Source organism: Aquarana catesbeiana, linkage group LG04 (genome assembly GCF_042186555.1).
Source record: "Aquarana catesbeiana isolate 2022-GZ linkage group LG04, ASM4218655v1, whole genome shotgun sequence".
Taxonomy (NCBI): Eukaryota; Metazoa; Chordata; class Amphibia; order Anura; family Ranidae; genus Aquarana; species Aquarana catesbeiana.
The window spans coordinates 219,609,831-219,631,650 of NC_133327.1; the positions used below are offsets into that span (position 1 = coordinate 219,609,831).

Consider the following 21,820-nt stretch of genomic DNA (forward strand, 5'->3'; position numbering starts at 1 on the left):
GAGATATTTATTCATAGTGAGTAGACTAACAGTAATCAGTGTTGCCAACCGTCAGTATTTTTACTGGCAGCCAGTAAAAAATGGGCTCTTTTTCTCCTGCCAGTAAATGGCAGTGACAGGAAAAGGTTGCCCGTGAAAAATATGTCTGTGACGCTTGGCTTGAACTGCGCATGCGCAGTGCCGGTCCAGGGCCTGTGCAGGTCTGCAGGATGGGAGCAGGGCCAGCCGGGAACCGGACTGTCAGTGCTGTTTGGAATGGAGTGGACTGAAGGGACCACCTGGCGTGGAGAGAGACTGTCACTGTAAGTCAGGAGGGGACGTGTCGTGCTACTGTCAGTGTCACTGTGAGAGTCAATTTCATGTGTGTGTGCCTGCACATTCTAATTTCTTGCCCTCCTGAGTCCTGTCCCTGAGCTACTCATTTACTATATTGAAAATAAAATAAGATATGTTTTTTGGCTTAATATCTACCTTAAATCACATTGATAATTGCATACTGTACTTGTTTGTAGCCTAAATACTGAAATTTGCACTGAAAACTGCAATTTTGTAACTTTTGGAAATGCCAGTAAAAACTTGGCTGTGCCAGGAAATGTTGGGTGTTGTGTCAGTAAATTTCAATTTGGTAGGTTGGCAACACTGACAGTAATCTCAATAATACCAAGTCATTTCACAATTTTTCTCTCTACTGTAAGCAGAGTACAGAAAGGGCTGTTGAAAATGGGGTTGGGTTGTGTTTTTACAGTTTCCAGACCGCCTATCAACGCCACTCAAAACTGTTAAAATAGGGAGCGGATGGAGGTTCACACTGCAGCATTAGCGTTGCTTCACGTTGCGTTGAGGCAAAATGAATGCTGCCTGCAGAATTCGGCAAGCGTTGATGCTTCTCAGCTGGCAAGCGTTGGTGCTTCACTTCTATTGAAATGCACCACAAGCATGCCATAAATGCACTGTAAACACACCAGTGTGTTTAAGGTGCAGCTCCAAAGCATCAAAAGTGATCAATTTTAATTTTAGCCTTGTACAAATTAAAAAAAACACATCTCACAAGGCATTTGAGAGTGTTGCTTGACGCAATATGAATGTCTGTACAATGCAACCAAAAACACTATACTACACTATAGGTGCTTTAATGCATGTTAAGGCTCTTCTAGAATTCAACACCTGTATAAAAGAGCCCAAACAACCAAAACTACCCTATTGGTCCAATGGAAAAGAAAATCTGTTGGAGCTTATAAATGTGTGCTGTTCTTCCATAGTTGAACTGAGGTCCCCAAACACTTGTGTGTGCTGCCTCAATTAACTACTGATCTGCAGCAATTGAGAATGAACAGAAGCAAGCAAATTGCATAGTCACAGTTGGTCATGTCCAGGTAATCGTAACACAGAAGTCGTATGAGCACTGAGAGATGCAAACTAGAACTTTAAAGAAAAATGATTAAGCACACATGAACAAAATTAAAGTGGCTCCTTTTTAGGTCTGTTAAATATACCATTGAAAGTATTTTGTTATACCTGTGTGATGAGTGCAACAATACCTGTTGATCTTGCCAGAAATCCTGTCATTTGATCAACTTCCTGTGTTTTTTGCCTGTGCCACAACCTCTTTAAGCTGTATTCACACTAAGCATTTTCGTGAACGCGCATTTACAAAGCACGCAAAAAACACCTGTAGCTCTTGCATTGCCATTCACTGTTAATGGTACTTCGAAAGCGGCAAAATAGCGTGCATCTGTCACGTGATAAAAACCTGACAAATGTGACAAATGAGCTACTTTGCCACGTTTGTCATGTGTAAAGCAGCCCATTGATACTAATGTGCTGCCCTATGCATGTGGTACAGAAATTCCCACATATGTGATTTTTCGCGCGTTCAGAAAAAGCAAAATGTGAATGGAGACCAATAGTGCTCTGAGGGACTACAAGACCCTGACTGAAGGGAAATTTAATGACATATACAGTACTGAGTGCCTGTATATGTAAATTGTAAATATGTTGCCCCATGTATGCATAACATTACAAACTGTACACAGAAACCAGGTTTTTAAAACCCTAACACGCAAAAAAAGAGAGAATAAAGCCTAATGCCCCGTACACACGGTCGGACTTTGTTCGGACATTCTGACAACAAAATCCTGGGATTTTTTCCGACGGATGTTGGCTCAAACTTGTCTTGCATACACAAGGTCACACAAAGTTGTCGGAAAATCCGATCGTTCTGAACGCGGTGACATAAAACACGTACGTTGGGACTATAAACGGGGCAGTGGCCAATAGCTTTCATCTCTTTATTTATTCTGAGCATGCGTGGCACTTTGTCCGTGGATTTGTGTACACGCGATCGGAATTTCCGACAACAGATTTTGTTGCCGGAAAATTTTATATCCTGCTCTCAAACTTTGTGTGTCGGAAAATCCGATAGAAAATGTGTGATGGAGCCTACACACGGTCGGAATTTCCGACAACAAGGTCCTATCACACATTTTCCATCGGAAAATCCGACCGTGTGTACGGGGCATAAAACTTAAGTGATGGCAAATAAATCATTACAATAATAGCCCTTATTACACATTTCTAAAATCAGTCTCTGAAAGAATGCCTCTTTATTTCTATTTATTTAAGTAAATTTACTTAGGTCTTCTCATTGATCCCTAACCTAAACTAGCTGTTTGGCAAATATTGCAAAATCTAGATGTACAATCTCCTTCACAGAACTGCTTAAGTTCAGTTAAATTTGATGGTGACCGTTTGTGGACTGCAGTCTTCAAGTCATTCCACAGACTTTCAATAGGGTTTAAGTCTGGGCTCTGACAAGGCCACGCAAGGACATTCACCTTTTTCTCTTTCAACCACTGTGAGGTAATTTTTGCTGTGTGCTTTCGGTCATTGTCATGTTACTTTTTGGCAGAGGACAGCAGATTTCCCTCAAGAACCTGATGGTATTTTGACCCATCCATTTTCCTTCTATCCTGACAAGTGCTCTAGTCCCTGCTGCAGAGAAACACCCCCCATAATAGTATATTATCACCTCCATGCATTACTGTAGGAATGGCGTTATTCAGATGGTGAGCTGTATTGGATTTCCGCCAGACATAGCGTTTGGTGTTAAGGCCAAATAATTACATTTTAGTCTCATTTGACCACCTTAAAACACACCTTGAAGATTTTGAGGCCAGTTTGATTTTTTTTTCCGTTCAACCCAGTGGGAGCCGCTGTACTAACTATGCGGAAGTAGTGCAACAATCTCCCCCCACTGAGCTATTGTGTTCTGACAGGGGGACGGCCCCCCTGCCAGAACATTCCGATCAGTGCTCTCTGCCATTGTCCAGTATGCTCATCTGTCAGACATTTTTGAACTGGTCGATGTCTCCCAACATTCGGCCTGTGTGTACGGGGCTTTAGACTTAGCTCTCATCATATTCTCTGATGCTCCAACATGATATACAAGGTTGTGATAATTTGGAAAGAAAAAAATGCTGGAACAGTAGAATATACTGGGCTGCATTTTCACAAGCTCGTCAGGCCATTAAGATGATAAAGATATCAGCAATTATAAGGATTTTGCTTTAAAAAAGACCTGCCTTTGTCCTATGAAGTTAACAGCTACATATGAGGTATTTCCTAACTGAATCCAGGACATAAAAATGACAGTAGTAAAGATAATAGACCAAATGTCCTAATGATCATGGTGCTGTAATCCAATTATATTAAAAACTAATTTGGGATTAAATACGTAATGGTAAAGAGTGGTTCAAGCACTTATTGTTGTTATGTATTCAAATATGATGGGGAAAAAAACTTACCATCATCTGTCACTATGTGCTGGCTTCCAAAGGAACACAGTTATAGAGATTCTGTCCAGTTGTCAAAACAAAAGAAAGGGTTCCTGCCTGCACGACTAATATTCTCACGATATAAGATTACCTGCCTGCACCTCACCTGCTAAATTCCACTGTAACATCTTCTGGGTGGGAGCACTTTGTTCCTGGGCCATGGTTTTGAGACTTCTGTTTGGGGGTATACCATTAAGACTGGGATTAGGGATATAACTTTATTAATTGAGATAAACAACAACACTGCCCCAATCAACAGTTTACTTAAAAGAAAAATGTCTACTTATAACATCTACAAGGGTTCAAAAAAGGACATTTGGAACTTTTGTAGAGGTTAATCCTCTGCATATTAGTAGCTGTGCACAACGGTCCTGGTTTATTGACTAGTTAGACTTTAAAACCATCAGCCCTATATTGCATTTCTGATATGACCTGGATTTAATAAACAAAAACTAAACTGTACTTTGTGTTCGGTCTTTTTTGATTGACTGCATGCAAAACAACAGAAAATACATCAAAATCTCAAAAGAGCACAGTCAAAATGGTTACATTAGTTTCCTTCTGATGTCTGCGCTGTGAACAGCTCTTTATCTTGTAGGGTATGCTGTTCTGAAATGTCCTGGTTGCGAAATGAGATTTCTGGAGGCCCTAGCCAGGTCATGTGCCACTTTATAAACACATGATTTTGCTAGGGTCTTCCTGGAACTCTTAGGCACCAGGTTGAAGAATTTTTCCAGACGACAATCCTTTGTCTCAGGAGAAGAAGAAGGACATAAAATAACTATCTCTGCTCATTATTTGTTAATTTGCACTAGAGCAACCTATTATGAGATCCCTTTGGAACCCATATCTAGTGAGATACCAGTAGAAAAAAAATCCAGTTTATTCCCTCTGCTGAACAGTACACACAGTGAAGAAAAAAATTGAGTATTAGCAATCTAACTTGGCCAACAATTCCTTGAAACGTATTTGGCTAACATTTTCTTGTAATGTATTTGGTACGTATATACTTCTAGTTCATACTGTAACACAATACAGGTCATGTCCTCTTTAAACCACCAAAAGGCAGGACATGCCTCTCAAACTTGCACCTCTGCCTAGATCCAAACTGTAATAGTGCCATGGTGTATCCGGCAGCAGAAAAAATGCTTATGTCCCACCACCCAAAGAGAATGTTAGTATTCACCTCTTCTACTCTACTCCCCACTCTGGAAACTGGAAAAATAATACCAAGGAAAATTTTTATAGTATAGGGTTCGGATCATTTTCACACTAATGTCCTAAAACATTATAAAGCAGTGTTAAGCTGGGCACACACACACACAGCTTTTTTTTTTTCATACAACCAGGAGGCTGATGTGGGGATCTCTCCTGCTATTCTACTTTATCCCCCCCTGCCCCACTACCCCCCCCCCCCCCCCCCACCACCAGAATACACTGATTAGCGCTTGCAGCAATTGGCTGATTTTCCAGCATAACTGTTCGACAGAAGTCGTCAGGCTCCTACAAAACCGGCTGATTTTTGGCCCAAGTGTACCAGGCTTTAAACAGCAGGATGACTGAGGCAGAAATACAGTGAGCCCTTGGTCTACGCCTACTAAAAATGTAAAGCTGAAGCAAACAGGTGCATACTGCTGACATGCTAATAGGAATTATTACAGAAAGTAAAAAATATGTATATTATTTGATTTGAGCTACTCAAGAAGAAATCTTTTACAAACATGTAACAAATAATGACAAAGCCCCTGGGTTTTTTTTGAAGGGTCACATGTCAATTACTGCTACAAAAACAGACAAGCAGCGCCAATCTAAGTGCAGCAATATTGTAACATAATTAACAAAGTAGTAATGCACTCACTCGAAAATGGATAAAAACAGGCACATCATGGTAAATATCAGATGGACAGCAGGGTTCCATCTGACATTTACCATGATGTGCCTGCTGTTATTTTTTTATATTTTCGAGTGAGTGCATTAATTAGTTATTAAAGTGACACTAAAGCTTTGTTTTTTGTTTTTTTAAATAACAAACATGTCATACCTCCACTGTGCAGTTCGTTTTGCACAGAGTGGCCCTGAACATCCTCTTCTGCGGTCCCTCGGCGGCTCTCGCGGCTCCTCCCCGCATTAGATAACCCCCTGGGAGAAGCGCTCTCCAATGGCTGCGCTGCTATCAATCCAACCAATCGGGACCCAAGACACCGGCTTTTTCTGGTGTGCTCATCCCCAGGACGAGATAGAGGGGGTACAGGTAAGTAAAACTGGGGCTTAGGGGGCTCAGGGGGGGCTGCAGCATTACAGGAGATTTTTCACCTCAATGCATAGAATGCATTGAGGTGAAAAACCTCGAAGGTTTACAACCCATTTAATTAAATATGTTACAATATTTCTGCACTTAGATTGGCACGGCTTGTCTGTTTTTCTTGTATTCCCCCAGAGGTTCTTCTACTCTCCATCTAGCTGCCTTCCCTGTGCCAGCTATACTCCCTGTGGTAATCACCAAGGCTATGGACTGTTCTTAAAAACCCTGCACCTCTATCAGGAGTCATTCCTAACATAATTTTTATATATTGACTCTCTGCTGCTCATTTGTCAGAACTTTGGACTATATGTTCAGGATCCTGACTTTTTAACCATTCCCTCACCACCCCAGACAACAAAGCTTTGCCTGCTGGAAATACCTTAGCGCAACAATCATTGTGTATTTTCCAATGTCAATTACTGCTCTTTTGCAGAAATATTTTGTACCAAAAAACCTGAAAAACTGGTTGAAGAAAGCATCATTACAAAGTCTTAGCTAATCTTAGATCTTTGAGAGTAATTGCTGTTCATTCACAGTAGTGCACATAATAAAATGCAGTGTTTTACCACTCAGGCTAGTGTCTGTTTCTGCCAGGGGGCCTTTTTTTTCTTTTAACTTTACTGAAATGTCAAGGTGGGTTCACCAAACTGGCCGACTTTCGGCTTGTGTGTACAGCTCCCTGTCTGACAGAAGCAGGTCCCACGACCAGCTTCTGTCTAATAAGCATGCTGGAAAACCAGCATCCGATCGCTGATCAGTGTGTTCTGGGAGGGGGAGTAAGTCATCATGTCAGAACACACTAGCTCAGCAAGGGAGATCACCGCACTAACATCGCCCGCTGGGTTGAATGAAAAAACTTATAGTGTGTACCCTGCACTACACAGTGACACTTCATTCATGTCTCCACACAGTAATGTGGTAATGTTGTTCCATCCAGTGTGCTGTGGGAAAAATACGCATCACACAAGCATTTTGGTAGGAACAGGGCACACAGAAAACGTTTGTTTTATATATGCCCTTGCGGTGACTAGTGTTTCTCCAGTGCAGAAAACCACCTGTCAATGCACACAGTGTGAATTAAAACTTAGGCTGGCCACAGACAATTTGAATCTCGGCCGGTTCCTACTGATTTGACACATTTATGGGTAGGCTGAATGTACCAAGTTGATTGATCAAACAACCTGGGTACAACCAACCTGAGGAATTTTATATGCGAATATCGCTAGTAGTTGGTCTTCTCCCAGTGGGGATGGCTTCCTCTGACTGCCCCCCCACCCCCTCTCTACCGAGAGAATACAATGGTTCGGCAGGAGGGATTCCTCTGTCAACACTGTCCGTGGTTGCAGGAAAAAAAATTGCTCCGTATATGGCCTGCATTAAACTCAAAGGGGGTTATTTACGAAAAGCAAATCCACTTTGTACTACAAGCGCACTGCAAGTGCACTTTCAAGTGCAGTCCCTGTAGATCTGAGGGGGACATGCAAGGAAAATAAAAAACAGCATTTTAGCTTGCACATGATTGGATGATAAAATCAGCAGAGCTTCCCCTCAGAACTACAGCGACTGCACTTCCAAGTGCACTTGTAGTGCAAAGTGGATTTGCCTTTCGTAAATAACCCCCATACTCCAGGCTGACCCCACTACAAATCTTTTGGCAGGTAAATCAGTTTGTTATTCTAGATTTCAACTGTAAGTTTACCAGGAGTTCAGCTTGAAAACATACTCTTATTTAAATTCCTTCAGCTAATCTTTGATTTTTATCATTGGTTGTAAAACCGCTTGCAAAAAAAACACTGAAATAAAATAAAATGAAATAAATGCTCAAGAAGGACATAAAAGTGAAATACATATTTAACGCACTAACCCTCAGCAGTCAGGTCTTCCACCTCTGTGTCTGTAGAGTTGTCAGGAAGTTTAGCTGTGCTCTGAATGTCAGACTCCATATCAGCCATGTTCATTATCTGCTCATCCAATGGCAACTGGCCTTTGGCAGGTTCCTCCACCAGGAGGGAAGACCGATTTACCTACAAAACCAATGCAACAAAAAGGACATTTTGCTCTAACCACATTATAAGACCCTTAGGTCTAGAATTCACAGTACATGTGTAAGGGAATGCCAATTTAATTACAATAATTTATTTAGTATTTCTAAAAGTACAACTTGCAAAAAATACATGTAAAGCAGTACATCACAGGAATTACCGTAGCTGTTTTTTAGGCCCCAAAGAGGCAAAAATATAAACTGTTTTCTTCATACAATATTCATTTTGTATTATATACTGTTTTTAACCCTTTTGCTGCCAGGCCATACATTCCACTTTAAACCTCAATTGGACAGACTTGCAATTTTTCACTTTTTTTAAATCATTCACAGCTTTCTTGTTTGTAAAAGAACCATCATTTTTTTTAAAGCAGGGCTGGTAGAACAAAAATACGATGCTTCTGATTTTGTAGGCTCCATGATAGTTGTGCAAATGTTTATTAAAAATAATATTTCAAAATACCAAAACAAAAACAAAGCTCCTATTGAAGGCTCGGTTCACACTTGTGCGATGCGGAAACCCAGCAAATCCACTGCGAGTTCCCGCATCGCACCCAACTCGCGCAGCATTTCACACTGCCATATGCGAACTGCTAGGAGTGTCAATACATTGTTAATGTCACCCCCATTTCAGCTCGCATATCACACTACGAACTGATAGTTCGGACATGAATCAGATCACATGGATGTGAACACCCATGTGATCCGATTCTGGTGCAGATCAAAAAAAGGGTCCTGTGCGAGTTTGGTCCGAATGCGATATCAGCCATACTATCTGTATGACTGAAATCGCATCGCACGGACATCGCATGTGATTTGCACTGCAGTGCGGTGTGAATCACATGCAATATTGCAGAGCGCACAAGTGTGAACCGGCACTTAATCTAAAAGATACAATTGTTGTGAGTTAATAAATAACAAATATTTGTAAATTTTAAATTGTCTTTTTATGTAAAGAGGAAAATTGAAGGTATAAAGTAAATAAGCAACTTAAATCAAAAATGTGGAGCTTGGCTTAACATTTACTGTATGCATTGTATTAATACCTGATTGCAGTGCCATGTGTGCTCTGCATTAATGTGAGTTGCAATAAAATGATGCAGACATAAAGCTGAATACATTTATTTTTAAAAATGTTTAAAAAAAAAAAAAACAAATCAAGCACTGTAATGCATTGTAACAATGCATTGCAGCACTTGTGCACAATGCACACCAGCATATGCAGGTTATGTGCACCTTATTGCATGTCCGCTGATGTGAATGGGCCCTTCGTGTGGGTGCACTGCAGTGCAACCACACAAGTAATGCATTAACACTATGTAGTACACATGTATTTTATATGTGTAATCTGTGTGTATGGGGGTGTTTTAGACCTTATTCGCATGACCATAAAGGGCCAAACAGCATCAAGAGGTAGTGTATTTCTGCACCCAGAAGTCACATGTTTCTGTACAGTTGCAGCCAGAAACCTGTACAAAATCAGTAACAGGCTGACAGATGCTATGGCTTTATGCATGTGACCGCACATCCATGTAAGAGTGGCCCAGTTTGCGTACAGAATGTGTGTTTACAGGTATACAGCCATGATGTACATCAAAACATTAATTTGTACAAGCTGCTGTTTTTTACATTTATATTTGTTTCGTTAGCAGGCCTGTTTTGCGGGCAAGGGGGCTTTAGTGAAATATTAGGGGTCTAAACTGACCACTGATGTTTCATTTGACACAGAGAAAGACATTGAGTCTTCAATCACCTCCACCTCTGCAGCTGCACTGAATGAATGAACAGTTCTATACAGAGCCTTCCCAATCATTCACAAACTGAAGACACAATAAGTACTATTTAGCATACTTCAGTTATGAATTAACACAAAAGTGATCGCTACCTAGAGGGAATCAGAACAGTATACCGGGGGATTGGAGTGGCTGAGGGAAAGCATGGGGAGATTGAGGATACAGGGAGGTGTGGGGCACAAGGGGACACACAGGGACACAGCTATTTTTTAATCAGTAAAGTCTGGGGGACAGTTCTGTTATGAGTTCATGGTCATAAAAGCGACCATGAACTTATATCATAAGAGGGAATACAGCCAACGTAAGGCATACTAACCTATAAGTGGTTGTGTTCCGCCATGTACCTTATGTCAGTGGCAGGAAAAGGGTTAATGAAATATTACTTTATGTACCTCTAGGTGCTCTAGGGCTAAAGTGAAGCCATACTTACAGGAAATGGCTCAAGACCTTCCTGAATGACAAATCCTTCAATAACATGCGTTAGGATCTGCGGTTTCACTATGGCTTGTGGAAGCGTGCTATCCAGACCAGGAATGCTGTTAGGCTTCTGTGTACTATTGCTCCTTGTAGTGGCAGCTGGTAAAAGAAGAGGAGGTGCTGGTATGGAGGCATAGGAGGAGTCTGAAGGTGACTTAATAACCGAGGCACTCACTGAAGATACCACACTTGGGAGACCTAAAAATTGTAACAAATATCAACCTTACATGTTAGGTGTTGTATATTTGGAAAAATATTTGTATTACCAGTCAGCAGAAGTTACAAACATTGTCATCTCCAGTACAAAAATTATCCATAAAAATCCAGAAACATACAAAGGAAATAGGACTGGCCTGTCCAGAACAAATTTCCACATTACAAATACCACTGGCAATGTTGTAAAGGCAGTATTCCTCAGAGACCGGAAGTAAATCCCCTCAGGGTTAACATTAAACCTCATTATAAAATGTTCAAAACAGAGAACAAAAATCCATCTACCCAGGTCACAGCGATGTGTGTGAAAGTACTCCTCCATTGCACAACTCAAGGGATTAGTATCCCTCCTCATCCCATCCCCTATCCTGCCAAATATCGACTTTCCCTTCTAATGTGTCTGTAGTAGTTTTTTGGGAGCTCCCCATGCCTCATATGTCATTCGGTGGAGAGGGATATCTGTATTAACAAGTTTCAAAGTAGGGTTTTCAACATGAAGCAATAAGCTTACACACATAAAAGAAAAGGTTTTTCCAACGGAATTCCGCTCAAGCTTGGCTTGCATACACACGGTCACACAAAAGTTCTCTGAACTTTCGACCGTCAAGAACGCGGTGACGTACAACACTATGACGAGCCAAGAAAATGAAGTTCAATGCTTCCGAGCATGCGTCAAATTGTTTCCGAGCATGCGTGTTTTTTTGGGCATCGGAATTGCATGCAGACGATTGCATTTTCGGATATGAACTTTTTCCGACCGAAAAATAGAGAACCTGCTCTCAATCTTTTGCTGGCTGAATTCCGCCAGCAAAAGTCCGATGGAGCACACACATGGTCGCATTTTCCGACCAAAAGCTCACATCTATCTTTTGCTGGCGGCATTTCCGATCGTGTGTACGGAGCATTAGAAACAATTTCCTAGCTGCATCCATATCCTCATCGTCAATAATGCCCAGTAAACATAATAAAGAGTTACATACATTAGGGAGGCCAAACTTATCAGCAATAAACCTGACCTGGGACCACAAGGGCTTTACTTTGGAGCTTTCCCACACCATGTGAAGAAAAGTACCCTCACTTAGCTGGCATTTATGAGACGCAGGAGAGTCTCGCTTATGCATGCGGAATAAGTGAGCAGGGGTATAATATGTCTGGTGCAAATATCTTAACTGAATCATCCGATCCATGGACGCTATGACTGGTTAGGTACGTATCAAGCACCTCACTCCACATCTCGTCCGATAACTCCAGATTCATAGAAGAAACTGCTGAATTCTGTAAAAAATTAGAGATCCCAACACCAAAAGACTTTTCAGAGAAAAGGACAATGACAGGAAAGACTATACACGTCAGAACAAATAATCACTGATCAAGAATGAAACTTTTGGTAGAGAGGGGTGAGAAGAGGGAATACATTTTTTTTTCCTTCCCCTATCCATTGGACATTGAGAGGGGAGGGCGTGGGGAGGCCTTAACGGGTGGAATCGGGAGGCAGCCGACAAGACTATATTGAATTAAAAAGGGGTCTAAGAGACCCGGACTCTTGGCATGCTCCGAAATCTCCTTTGCATATAAGAGGGGAGATATAGACAGCGCAATATAGAACTCCACCTCAGGCCAAAAAAAGAGCAGGGGGACAAGGGTGTCCATAAGGGAGTGATCCAAACCATGGGGTCAGAATACCAACAGAGAAAGGGGGGGAGATGGAGAGAGGGAAGGAGGAGGGGGGGAGAGGGAAGGAGGAGGGGGGAGAGGGAAGGGGGGAGGGGGGATGATCTGTCTGTCTTTTCACAAAAATTGGTCTACTGGACTAAAAAAAGGGAAGAGGAGAAAGAAAAAGAAGATCAAATAATGACTGACGTTAAATTTATAACATATAACGTAAGAGGGCTGAACTCTCCAGAAAAAAGACACATTGTATTAAGGGAATTGGAAAGGAACTCCGCTGAAATAGTTTTCTTACAAGAGACGCATATAGCACTAGACTCCAACATTAAATTATACTCACGGGCAATCCCAACCTGGTTCTACGAGGATTCCCCAAACAAGAGGGCAAAAGGAGTTGCCATAGGAATTGGGAAAAATATCAGATTTATTTTTGAAGAAAGAAAAGTCGACCCAGACGGCCATTTCTTGTTCCTGAAAGGATCCCTTCAAGGGAAAAAAATATACACTAGCCAACGTGTACTGCCCCAACAGATGTCCCAAAAAATACTTAAATGGGATTCTTAACACTTTATCAGACTTTAAATAAGGTCATGTGGTTTTAGCAGGAGATTTAAATTTCTCTTTGGACCACAATCTTGACAGTACGTCTCGTGCACCGATTCGGGAAAATAGACAATTAAAACTGATAAAGAAAAAGATGCACATCCAGCAGTTAATCAATGCATGGAGAATATCATATCCAAGTAAAAAAGATTACACATTTCAGTCATCGGTGCATGACATGTACTCAAAATTAGATTACATCCTGGTGGATTACGAAAGACTGAAAAACATAGTAGAGGCCACAATTGGTATAATATCAATCTCTGATCGTGCTCCTGTAACAGTAAAGATAAGATTCAACGAAACAGAATATAAAAAAGGGTCCTGCAGACTAAGTGAAGAGCTAATAGACGACATAGAAGTAAAAAAATAATAACGACAGAAATTGAACAATATTTCAGTACAAATGACACACCAGATGTAACAAAGGCGACTATTTGGGAGGCCCATAAGGCCTATATTAGGGGAAAGCTGATCTCAATAGCCGTGAAAAAAAGAGAAAGGGAAATAACCATGAAAAACTACATGACCTAGAACAAATCCACAAAATACAATTAAACACGACAACACATCAGACGATTGTCATAAAAAGGGGCCAGCTAAGAGACCTGATGGAACAAGAAACTAGAAAAGTATTTAAAAATGTTGCAAAAGAAAGATACAAATGGGGGAATAAACCTGGGAAATACTTAGCAAAAATATCAAAGGAAAAAAAAACTTTAAACTATGTAGAAAAAATTAAAAATGATATTCTAGAGGCCTTTAAAACATATTATTGTGCATATGCAATAAAAAGACACGACAGGAAGAAGAAAGTAGAAAAGTTAAAATACAGGTATATCTAGCCGAAGCCAATCTACCAAAAAATACCATCAGGAAGAGTAGAATCACTAGAAGAATTAATTACTCAAGAGGAAATCTACAACGCCCTCAAAGAAACACCAGGGGGGAAAAGCCCAGGCCCGGATGGGTTTACAATAAAATATTATAAAAAATTTAAAGAACAATTAGTCCCTGTACTATGTAATTACTTTAATAAAATAGGAGAAAACGAAGAAATAAGAAGGGAATCCCTCCTTGTCAATATCTCAATATTACCAAAATTAGGGAAAGATAGAACTGTCTGCTCCATTTACAGGCCCATAGTGTTGTTAAACGCAGACACAAAATTATATGCAAAAATCCTGGCATCGAGACTAAAAAAATCTCATGCCAGAATTGATAAACGTCGATCAAGCAGGCTTTGTATCAGGTAGGGAGGGAAGGGACAACAGTATAAGGACATTGTTAATAATGAATAAAGATAGGATGAGGAAATTCCCAACGCTACTTATCTCGATCGATGCTGAAAAAGTGCACAGGTGTAGGACCAAGAATGATGAGATGGATTAATAATCTATATAACTATCTGACAGCAAGGATTGGGGTCAATGGACGTATGTCGTCTGCTTTCCAGATGTTCAATGGAACAAGACAAGGATGCCCGCTCTCGCCGCTCCTATATGTAATTGCACTGGAACCATTGTTAGTAAAAATACGGAACAATGTGGATATAGGAGGGGTTAGAGTGGGAGACGAAGAGCATAAGGTTGCGGCGTATGCAGACGACATACTTCTATATATGACCAAACCAAGGCTGTCATTACCCAACCTAATAAAAGAACTAAAAGAATATGGTGAGCTTCCGAATTTCAAAATTAATCCTAAAAAGAAAGTAATATTAAACTTAGGAGTGGATAAAAAAAGAGGAAAAAGCAATACAACAGGAATTCCCCTTCACCTGGGAAAGAGAAGAATTGACATACTTAGGAATTAAAATAACACCTACTCTAGAGAAGCTATACCAAGCCAACTTTATTCCACTACTTAATGAAGTAAAAATAGAGATAAAAAAATATATCGAGGAGACCAATTTCATGGATAGGGAGAATAAATATGTTAAAAATGGTGATTTTACCAAAAATAATCTATACATTTCAAATGCTCCCGATAGAATTACCACAAAGTTTTTTTAAAGTAATAAAATCAATAATTTTGAAATACCTATGGCAAAATAAAAAAGCCAGAGTAAACAATATTCTCTTAACTAGGAAAAAAAAAAAACGGTGGGTTGGCAGTTCCAGACATAAAAAAGATACTACAAGGCAACCATATTGGCTAGATTAATAGAATGGGCTAACATAAACACTAGAAAGAGGTGGGTGAAAATGAAAGACATTAAACACGGCACAATTAAAAAAAAAACATTTGGATTCCACCTAAACTAAGAACACACAGTAAAGACACACATGAGTTAACGAAAAATGTTTTTAAAGTATGGGATACAGTGCACTGAAAAGAAGAATGGAAATATAATTCCCCTTTGATTCCATTAACGGGCACAAATTTTTTTATCCCAGGAAATGGTACACGGTTGGGGAACTTATTAGGAACTGAACAATTAAAGGATATTGTTACACACAGCAAAATTAAGACAAAGCATAATTTAATTCTGACTCACGGGTGGCACCAACTTAATGACTGTGAATATTTACAAATGAGACATCTTGTAAACACAATCCCTCAACTGATTAGAGAAGAGAAGGCGTTAACTTCAATTGAAAAACTCTGGAATATATAAAACGCACTTAAAACATGGAATATCTCAAATGTATGAAATATTAACAGAACTTGAAGGACATGGGTCTCTCCCCTTCATAGAAAAATGGGAACAAGAATTGGGCATACAATTAGATGAAACACAAATGATAGGGGCAGTACATAACTATGCTTCCGACATAGCTACGATAGAGGCAAACTATAAGTGTATGGTTCGCTGGCACATGACCCTGGAAAGAATCAATAAAATTCAGCCAAGCAAGTCCTCTCAATGTTGAAGGAACTGCGGGTGCCTGGGAATGACAATACACATATGGTGGGACTGCCCAAAAATAAAAGAATATTGGCAGGTGGTTTTAGAACTTATTAAGGAGATTACAGGAGAGAGGATCTCACAAAACCCCTGGAACTGTCTATTCCATGGGGCGAACAAAACAATAAAACAGTATAAGAAAACTCTGGTCCTGTTCCTGCTCAACGCAGCAAAGGGGCTCATTCCAAAAAAATGGTTACACACAGAGAAACCAAGTATAAGAGAGTGGCTACAAAGAGTAGACCAAATAAGTAATATGGCGTTTCTGTGCTGTGGAGAACAGGGATGAGAGGAGACCTATAGAGAAATCTGGGAGAAATGGCAGGTCTATAAAATTCAGAGAAGTACGCCCAGACTATCAGTGAAAAGAGACAGGAGTAATAGAAGGAAAAGAAGCGAAGACAACAGATCGAGGGGGGGGGGGGGGATAGGGGGGAGGCGGGAAGGGAAGAGAGAAAGGAGAGGAAAAAAAGGGAAAAGGAGGATGTATGATAAAATTTTAATATATATAGAACTTTGTGTATTTTGTAAAGGAAAAATTCCTCAATAAAGATTAAATTAAAAAAAAACAAAAAAAACGAAGAACTGCTCAAAAGTGCATAAAATCCCATCATGAAATATTTGGTGCGCATACTTGATCCCGTATCAGGCCCAAAGGGAGCCACCTTCCATTTTAAAGAATTTCCCTATGGCCGGGTTGCACCATAAGGGGTTATTTGGGTAACAAGACAAAGGAATGTCGTGTAGGCTACAGGAACATGGACGAAAAATCCTCCCAGTAAACCCACCTCTCTCACAGGGACCTCTCCCCTATATAGCATGTTAAGCAGGGCTTCATACAGCGTGGCCACCACCGCCTCCGCTGCAATTGTTGCATTTAGACTTTGGGGAAAAAAATCTCCAGTGAAAATTAAATCAGTTGAGAGGCAAAAAAAAGGTCCTCAAATCTGGCATCAACAATCCAACCATAACCCGGGGCAACTTCAAAGTAGCAAAGGATAACCTGGGAGTATGGGATCCCCACAGAAAATGAAGTATTAAGGAGTCTATATTCTAAAAAATCTTTTTGGGCACATACATAGGAGAGTTAGACAATGTATATAACAATTTAGGGAGGAATATCATTTTGAATACATTTATGCTCCCCATGAGGGCAAGCGGTAACACCTGCCATCTCCGCGCCTTTTCCCAAAACGCCGCTACCACCGGTGACAAATTGTTTTCCAAAAAATTTAGATACAGGAAGTTGAATTTGGACCCCCAAGTACTAAAAATACTTAGACAGCCAAATGGGGCAAGTATGAGGACCACCGGGGCCATCATCTATAGGAAACAAAGATGATTTAGACCAATTTATTTGAAACCCGGAATAGTCCCCAAATTCCTGAATCAGGGCAAAAGTGGCAGACAGGGAAGGACCCGAATCCTGCAGGTACAAAAGCATGTCGTCAGCATACACGCGTTCCTACAGTGAACCCAAACGTAGACCAGAAAAGATAGTATCCGCTTGTAACTTCCCAGCTAACGGCTCAAAGGCCAGGGCAAATAGAAGGGGGGATAGGGGGCACCACTGTCTTGTTCCCTGAAATATAGGAAAGGGATCAGAAATAACACCAATAATACGTATACGCCCCATTGGGTGAGTATATAAAAGCCGCACCCACGATACAAATTTAGGCCCAAAACCATAGCATTCAAGCAAAATATATAAATAAGGCCACTCTACCGAGTTGAAGGCCTTCTTAGTATCCAAGGAGGCAACAACTCTTGCACTGGAGTTATCATGTAGAGAATTTACAATAAGTCGTCTTATATTAATCTGGGTACATCTACCCAGCATAAAGCCAGTTTGATCAGCATTAAATAAGTTACAAAATTACCTCCTGTAGCCTACCTGCTAGGACCTTAGCAAGAATCTTAGTGTCAACATTCATCAGTGAGATCGGATGGTACGAGTTACATTCTTTAGTATGCTTCCCACTTTTCCATATCAAGACCACAAGAGGCTCCTGTATATATAGAAGGTGGCAGACTACCTTCCTCTTTTGCTGAGTTAAACACCTTAAGTAATCTAGGCACCAGCAAGTCACTAAAAGTTCCGTACTACTCCAAAGGCAGGTTGTCCAATCCTGGAGATTTGAGGAGAAAAGGAAGCAATAGCGACCTCAATTTCTTCAAAACGTAATAGCCCTGACCATCAGACCCCAGTCTTCATCAGACAACCCCGGGAGATCAATCTCAGACAGGTAAGTGGAGAGAGCAGCCTGACTCGCAGAAGCGCGGGACGCATACAGATCTCTATAAAAATGAACAAAAGTCTGTAGAATATCTAGTGAGTACCCTACTCCCCCCCGTGGCAAACGAATAGCAGCTACATGTACAGGCACGTAATCAGGCCTTGCCAAGTAGGCTAGCAAACGAACACTCTTGTCCCCAAATTCAAAAATATGCCATCGTTGGAGCTCCACCGAGGCCCTTCCTAGTGAGATCTCTCAATTACAGAGACCGTGATCGCATCCTTAGTGAGGCCCGCAAGCATCCCACCCTTTCCTATGAGCATACAGTGGTGCATCTTTAACCTGACTTCTCCGCGGATTTACAAAGACGTCACAAGACATTCACCGATGTCACAAGACGGCTCAGGAAATGAGATATCAAATATTCCATGCTCTACCCAAGTCACCTGCGAGTCCAACATGGCGGTTCGGTGAAGTTTATTGAATCCCCTGACAAGGCAGATACCTGGCTACTATCTCTGCAGTAATCTTTGTGCTTACTCTCCAATTTACAATCCTGGCTGTTGTTTTTGTTCCAAGGTTCGTTTGTTCATGTTTCACGGCTGCTTGATCAATTCAGCATATTACAACGTGTGGAGCAATGCAGTTCTTCTGCAGAGGGGGCGTGCAGGGGGACTCCACTACCCAGCTGTCTGACATCCTTCTTCATCCTAGTGACCACCTAGCGGAACCAGCCGAATGTCCTCTAGGCATGCCCCTGAATTGGGAGGTAGGCTGGCCTTCCATTTGCTGACTCATGTTGCTCCCAAAGTCTTACCGCAAGTCCCTTCCATGGCGGGCAACTGGTGCGGCTCACACCCCTACCTGGGGCAATGCACTCTCCTGATCTTATTTGATCCTAGCTAATCAGAGCTACAGCAAGACAAATCAACATACCTTCTCGATGACACCGTGCCCGCGTCGGGCATCTCTGAACTATCCGCCGAATGTGATGGAATACACATCCCCTCGCCTGGTGTTACAGGCCGGACGCCATCAGGGGTCTTCCCTGGAACTTTGAGCCTCACGTAGGTGATTTTTGCTGGTATAAAAGTTTAGGGATTAAACTACAAGCCCCGTTAAATTGGGGTATTGGCTAAGTAGTAGGGAGTTTTTTGCTAAGGTTAAAACTGTTCAAATTCTTAGCATCCCACATGCCGCATATCCTATTTCTACAAGAGACCCATCTCATGGGAAGTAAGATATTGGGTGAGACAGGCCTTCCATTCTCGACCTACACCAGAGGTGTTGCAACCCTAATTAATAAAGCCCTACCGTGTAAAGCAGAGAGAGTAATTTTGGACCCCAATGGCAGATATAATCTAATTTTATTACTGGAACTTCACTCAGTTCTATGGGCTTTCGTAAATGTCTATCTGCCCCCTCCTGTAGACCCCACTTTACTTTTCTCCATTAGTGAGAAACTAGCTCCCCTCTACACATATAATTTTTGCTGGGGACTTTAATTCAATCCTCAGATTCCATCCTCAACCCAGCTCTAGACTTCTCTAACCCCCAGAGCACTGCCTCCCCTGATCTCGCTTAATGGACAGCAAAATCTATCCACAGCCCATAAATCTGGCTTCAGAATAGATTTTGCTTTTGGTAGTGCTCCAGTGCGCTCTGAAGTCTCTGAGGCCTCGTATCTCCCAGCGAGACTCTGATTACTGTCCACTTGAAATATGCCTCCGGTTGTTTAAACGGAAAGATCCAGACACCTGGAGGCTTGCTCCCAGATGGATTAACAATGACAGTGTATCTGAGCTCATATCTCCACAACTCAAAGATTACTGGTCTCACAATAGGGACACAGCTTCCCCTGGGGTGGTGTGGGATGCCTTCAAGGCTACGACCCGAGGCTCTTATATTTCGGCCATCCAATTATCTACAACTAGCCCAAGCCAGGGGGAATATAGCTCTACATTATACCTCTCTAACCCAAATGTCTGTTTGTTGTCCAGTAACATTTTTAAATCGGGCGATAAAAATGGCCGCCTGCTAGCCAGTCTGTTGGTGACCCGTATCTTCAAACTATAGTCCCCGAATTGTTGTCGGAGACCGGGAGCAGTGTTACTGATCCTGACGCAATCCCCCGTGAATTTTTTGCCTTCTTTAGGAACTTATATCACCAACCCCAATGCCCTGCTCCTGAGACTATCAACTCTGAACTACACAAATTACATCTCCCCAGCCTGGCATCTGCAGAGATCAAGGCCCTGGATGCCTCAATAACAACTCACGAGATAGAGTTGGCAATCGCCTCACTCCCTCCCTCCAAAACCCCAGGTCCTGATGGCCTCCCGGGTGACTGGTACAAAAGATACACCAAGATTATAGCTCCCAAACTTCAGCTACTTTTCTCCCACTGCTTAGAGGTTAACTCCTTACCGCCCACTATGTATGGTGCCCACATTATACTAATCCCTAAACCGGGCAAAGACCCAAAACATTGTGCCTCCTACAGGCCTATTTCTTTATTAAACTACGACCTAAAAATTCTGGCCAAGGTCCTTGCCACTAGGTTGGTCAGAGTTCTGCCTGAACTGGTTGACACTGATCAAACCAAGGTCATGCCAGGAAAATCCACTGACATCAACCTACAAAGAGTTCTCACTCATCTGCAGCTCCGAAATTCTCATTCCCAAACCCGTGTAATGGTTGCATTGGATATTGAAAAAGCCTTTGATGTGGTAACATGGCTATACATGAAATCAGTCCTTCAGACCTTTGGATTCGGTCCCTCCTTCTGCAAGTGGATAGATATATTATACAACTCCCCAATAGCGCAAATCAAATTAAGGGGCCTGCTGTCTGATCCTTTCCCAGTAGAGAGGGGGACTAGGCAGGGGTGTCCCCTCTCCCAATTTTTGTTCACCCTGGTCATGGAACCCCTGGCTACGGCCTTCAGGAACTCAGACTCAGAAAGGCATTAAAGTAGGCTCTATCACTGAAAAACTCGCTCTATACGTGGATGACCTCATGCTTTTTCCCAGGACCCTCTCTCCGTGCTGCTCTGAATATTATTTCTGAATTTTCCAAATTATCTGGGCTGAGAGTCAATTGGGACAAATCTCAAGCACTACCTATTGACTCTCAGGCAAAACTTCATGCAGACCCCTCTGTCTCACTCACCTGGACCTTCTCTATCCCATATTTGTGTATTAACATTAAAGGTGTCGGTTTTTCGTCTACCCAGAACAATATGCAAACAGACATTGCACCTTCTGCGGGGAAAAAAGCCTTTACATTCGGGGAAAAAGGCCATTCGTTTAGGAGGATCGATGGCATTGGGAGCGATATCGCTCTGTATAGATCGTGCTCCCCTGAAGGTAACCCCTGCCTTGTCTGGGAGCAAGGGACCCAAAATTCTATCGCTTTGGAGAATCTTCCAGTGCTTACTGATGATCCTCTTCACATCCCTATGTTGGGAAGAAAAGGATGTGAAAAAGGACCATTTCCATTTATCGTTTGTAGCCATCTTGGATTTGGGCTCCAAAAGAGTCTCTCTCTCCATCCTGGAGACCTTTTTCTATGAATCGCTGCCTGAGAACTTGTGATTTGAAAAAGAAGTCGCTGTTCTGAGTACAATTGCGCCTTAATCGAAGGAATTGGCCTCGGGGGACAGATTTAAGCTATTGGTAATGATGGCAGCTGTCCACAGGAATGTATCCATTCCTGTCAGTAGGTTTAAAAAAAGTTTTGA

The 21,820-nt window shown here is 41.6% G+C and overlaps 1 protein-coding gene across 10 annotated transcripts in view; it reads right to left on the reverse strand.

Annotated features, from left to right (window-relative positions):
• The window catches only part of PHC3 (polyhomeotic homolog 3), a 133,621-nt gene that overhangs the window by 13,957 nt on the left and 97,844 nt on the right, over positions 1 to 21,820 (reverse strand). For 9 of the 10 annotated variants that reach the window (XM_073626178.1, XM_073626177.1, XM_073626179.1 and 6 more), the window contains 2 exons: positions 10,400 to 10,644; positions 8,000 to 8,159 (listed from right to left, as the gene is read on the reverse strand). In XM_073626178.1, coding sequence (XP_073482279.1) covers positions 8,000 to 8,159; positions 10,400 to 10,644 — 405 coding nt within the window. Of the gene's footprint in view, positions 1 to 3,939; positions 4,008 to 7,999; positions 8,160 to 10,399; positions 10,645 to 21,820 lie in introns of all 10 variants that reach the window. The other variant, XM_073626187.1, reaches the window with a different exon arrangement.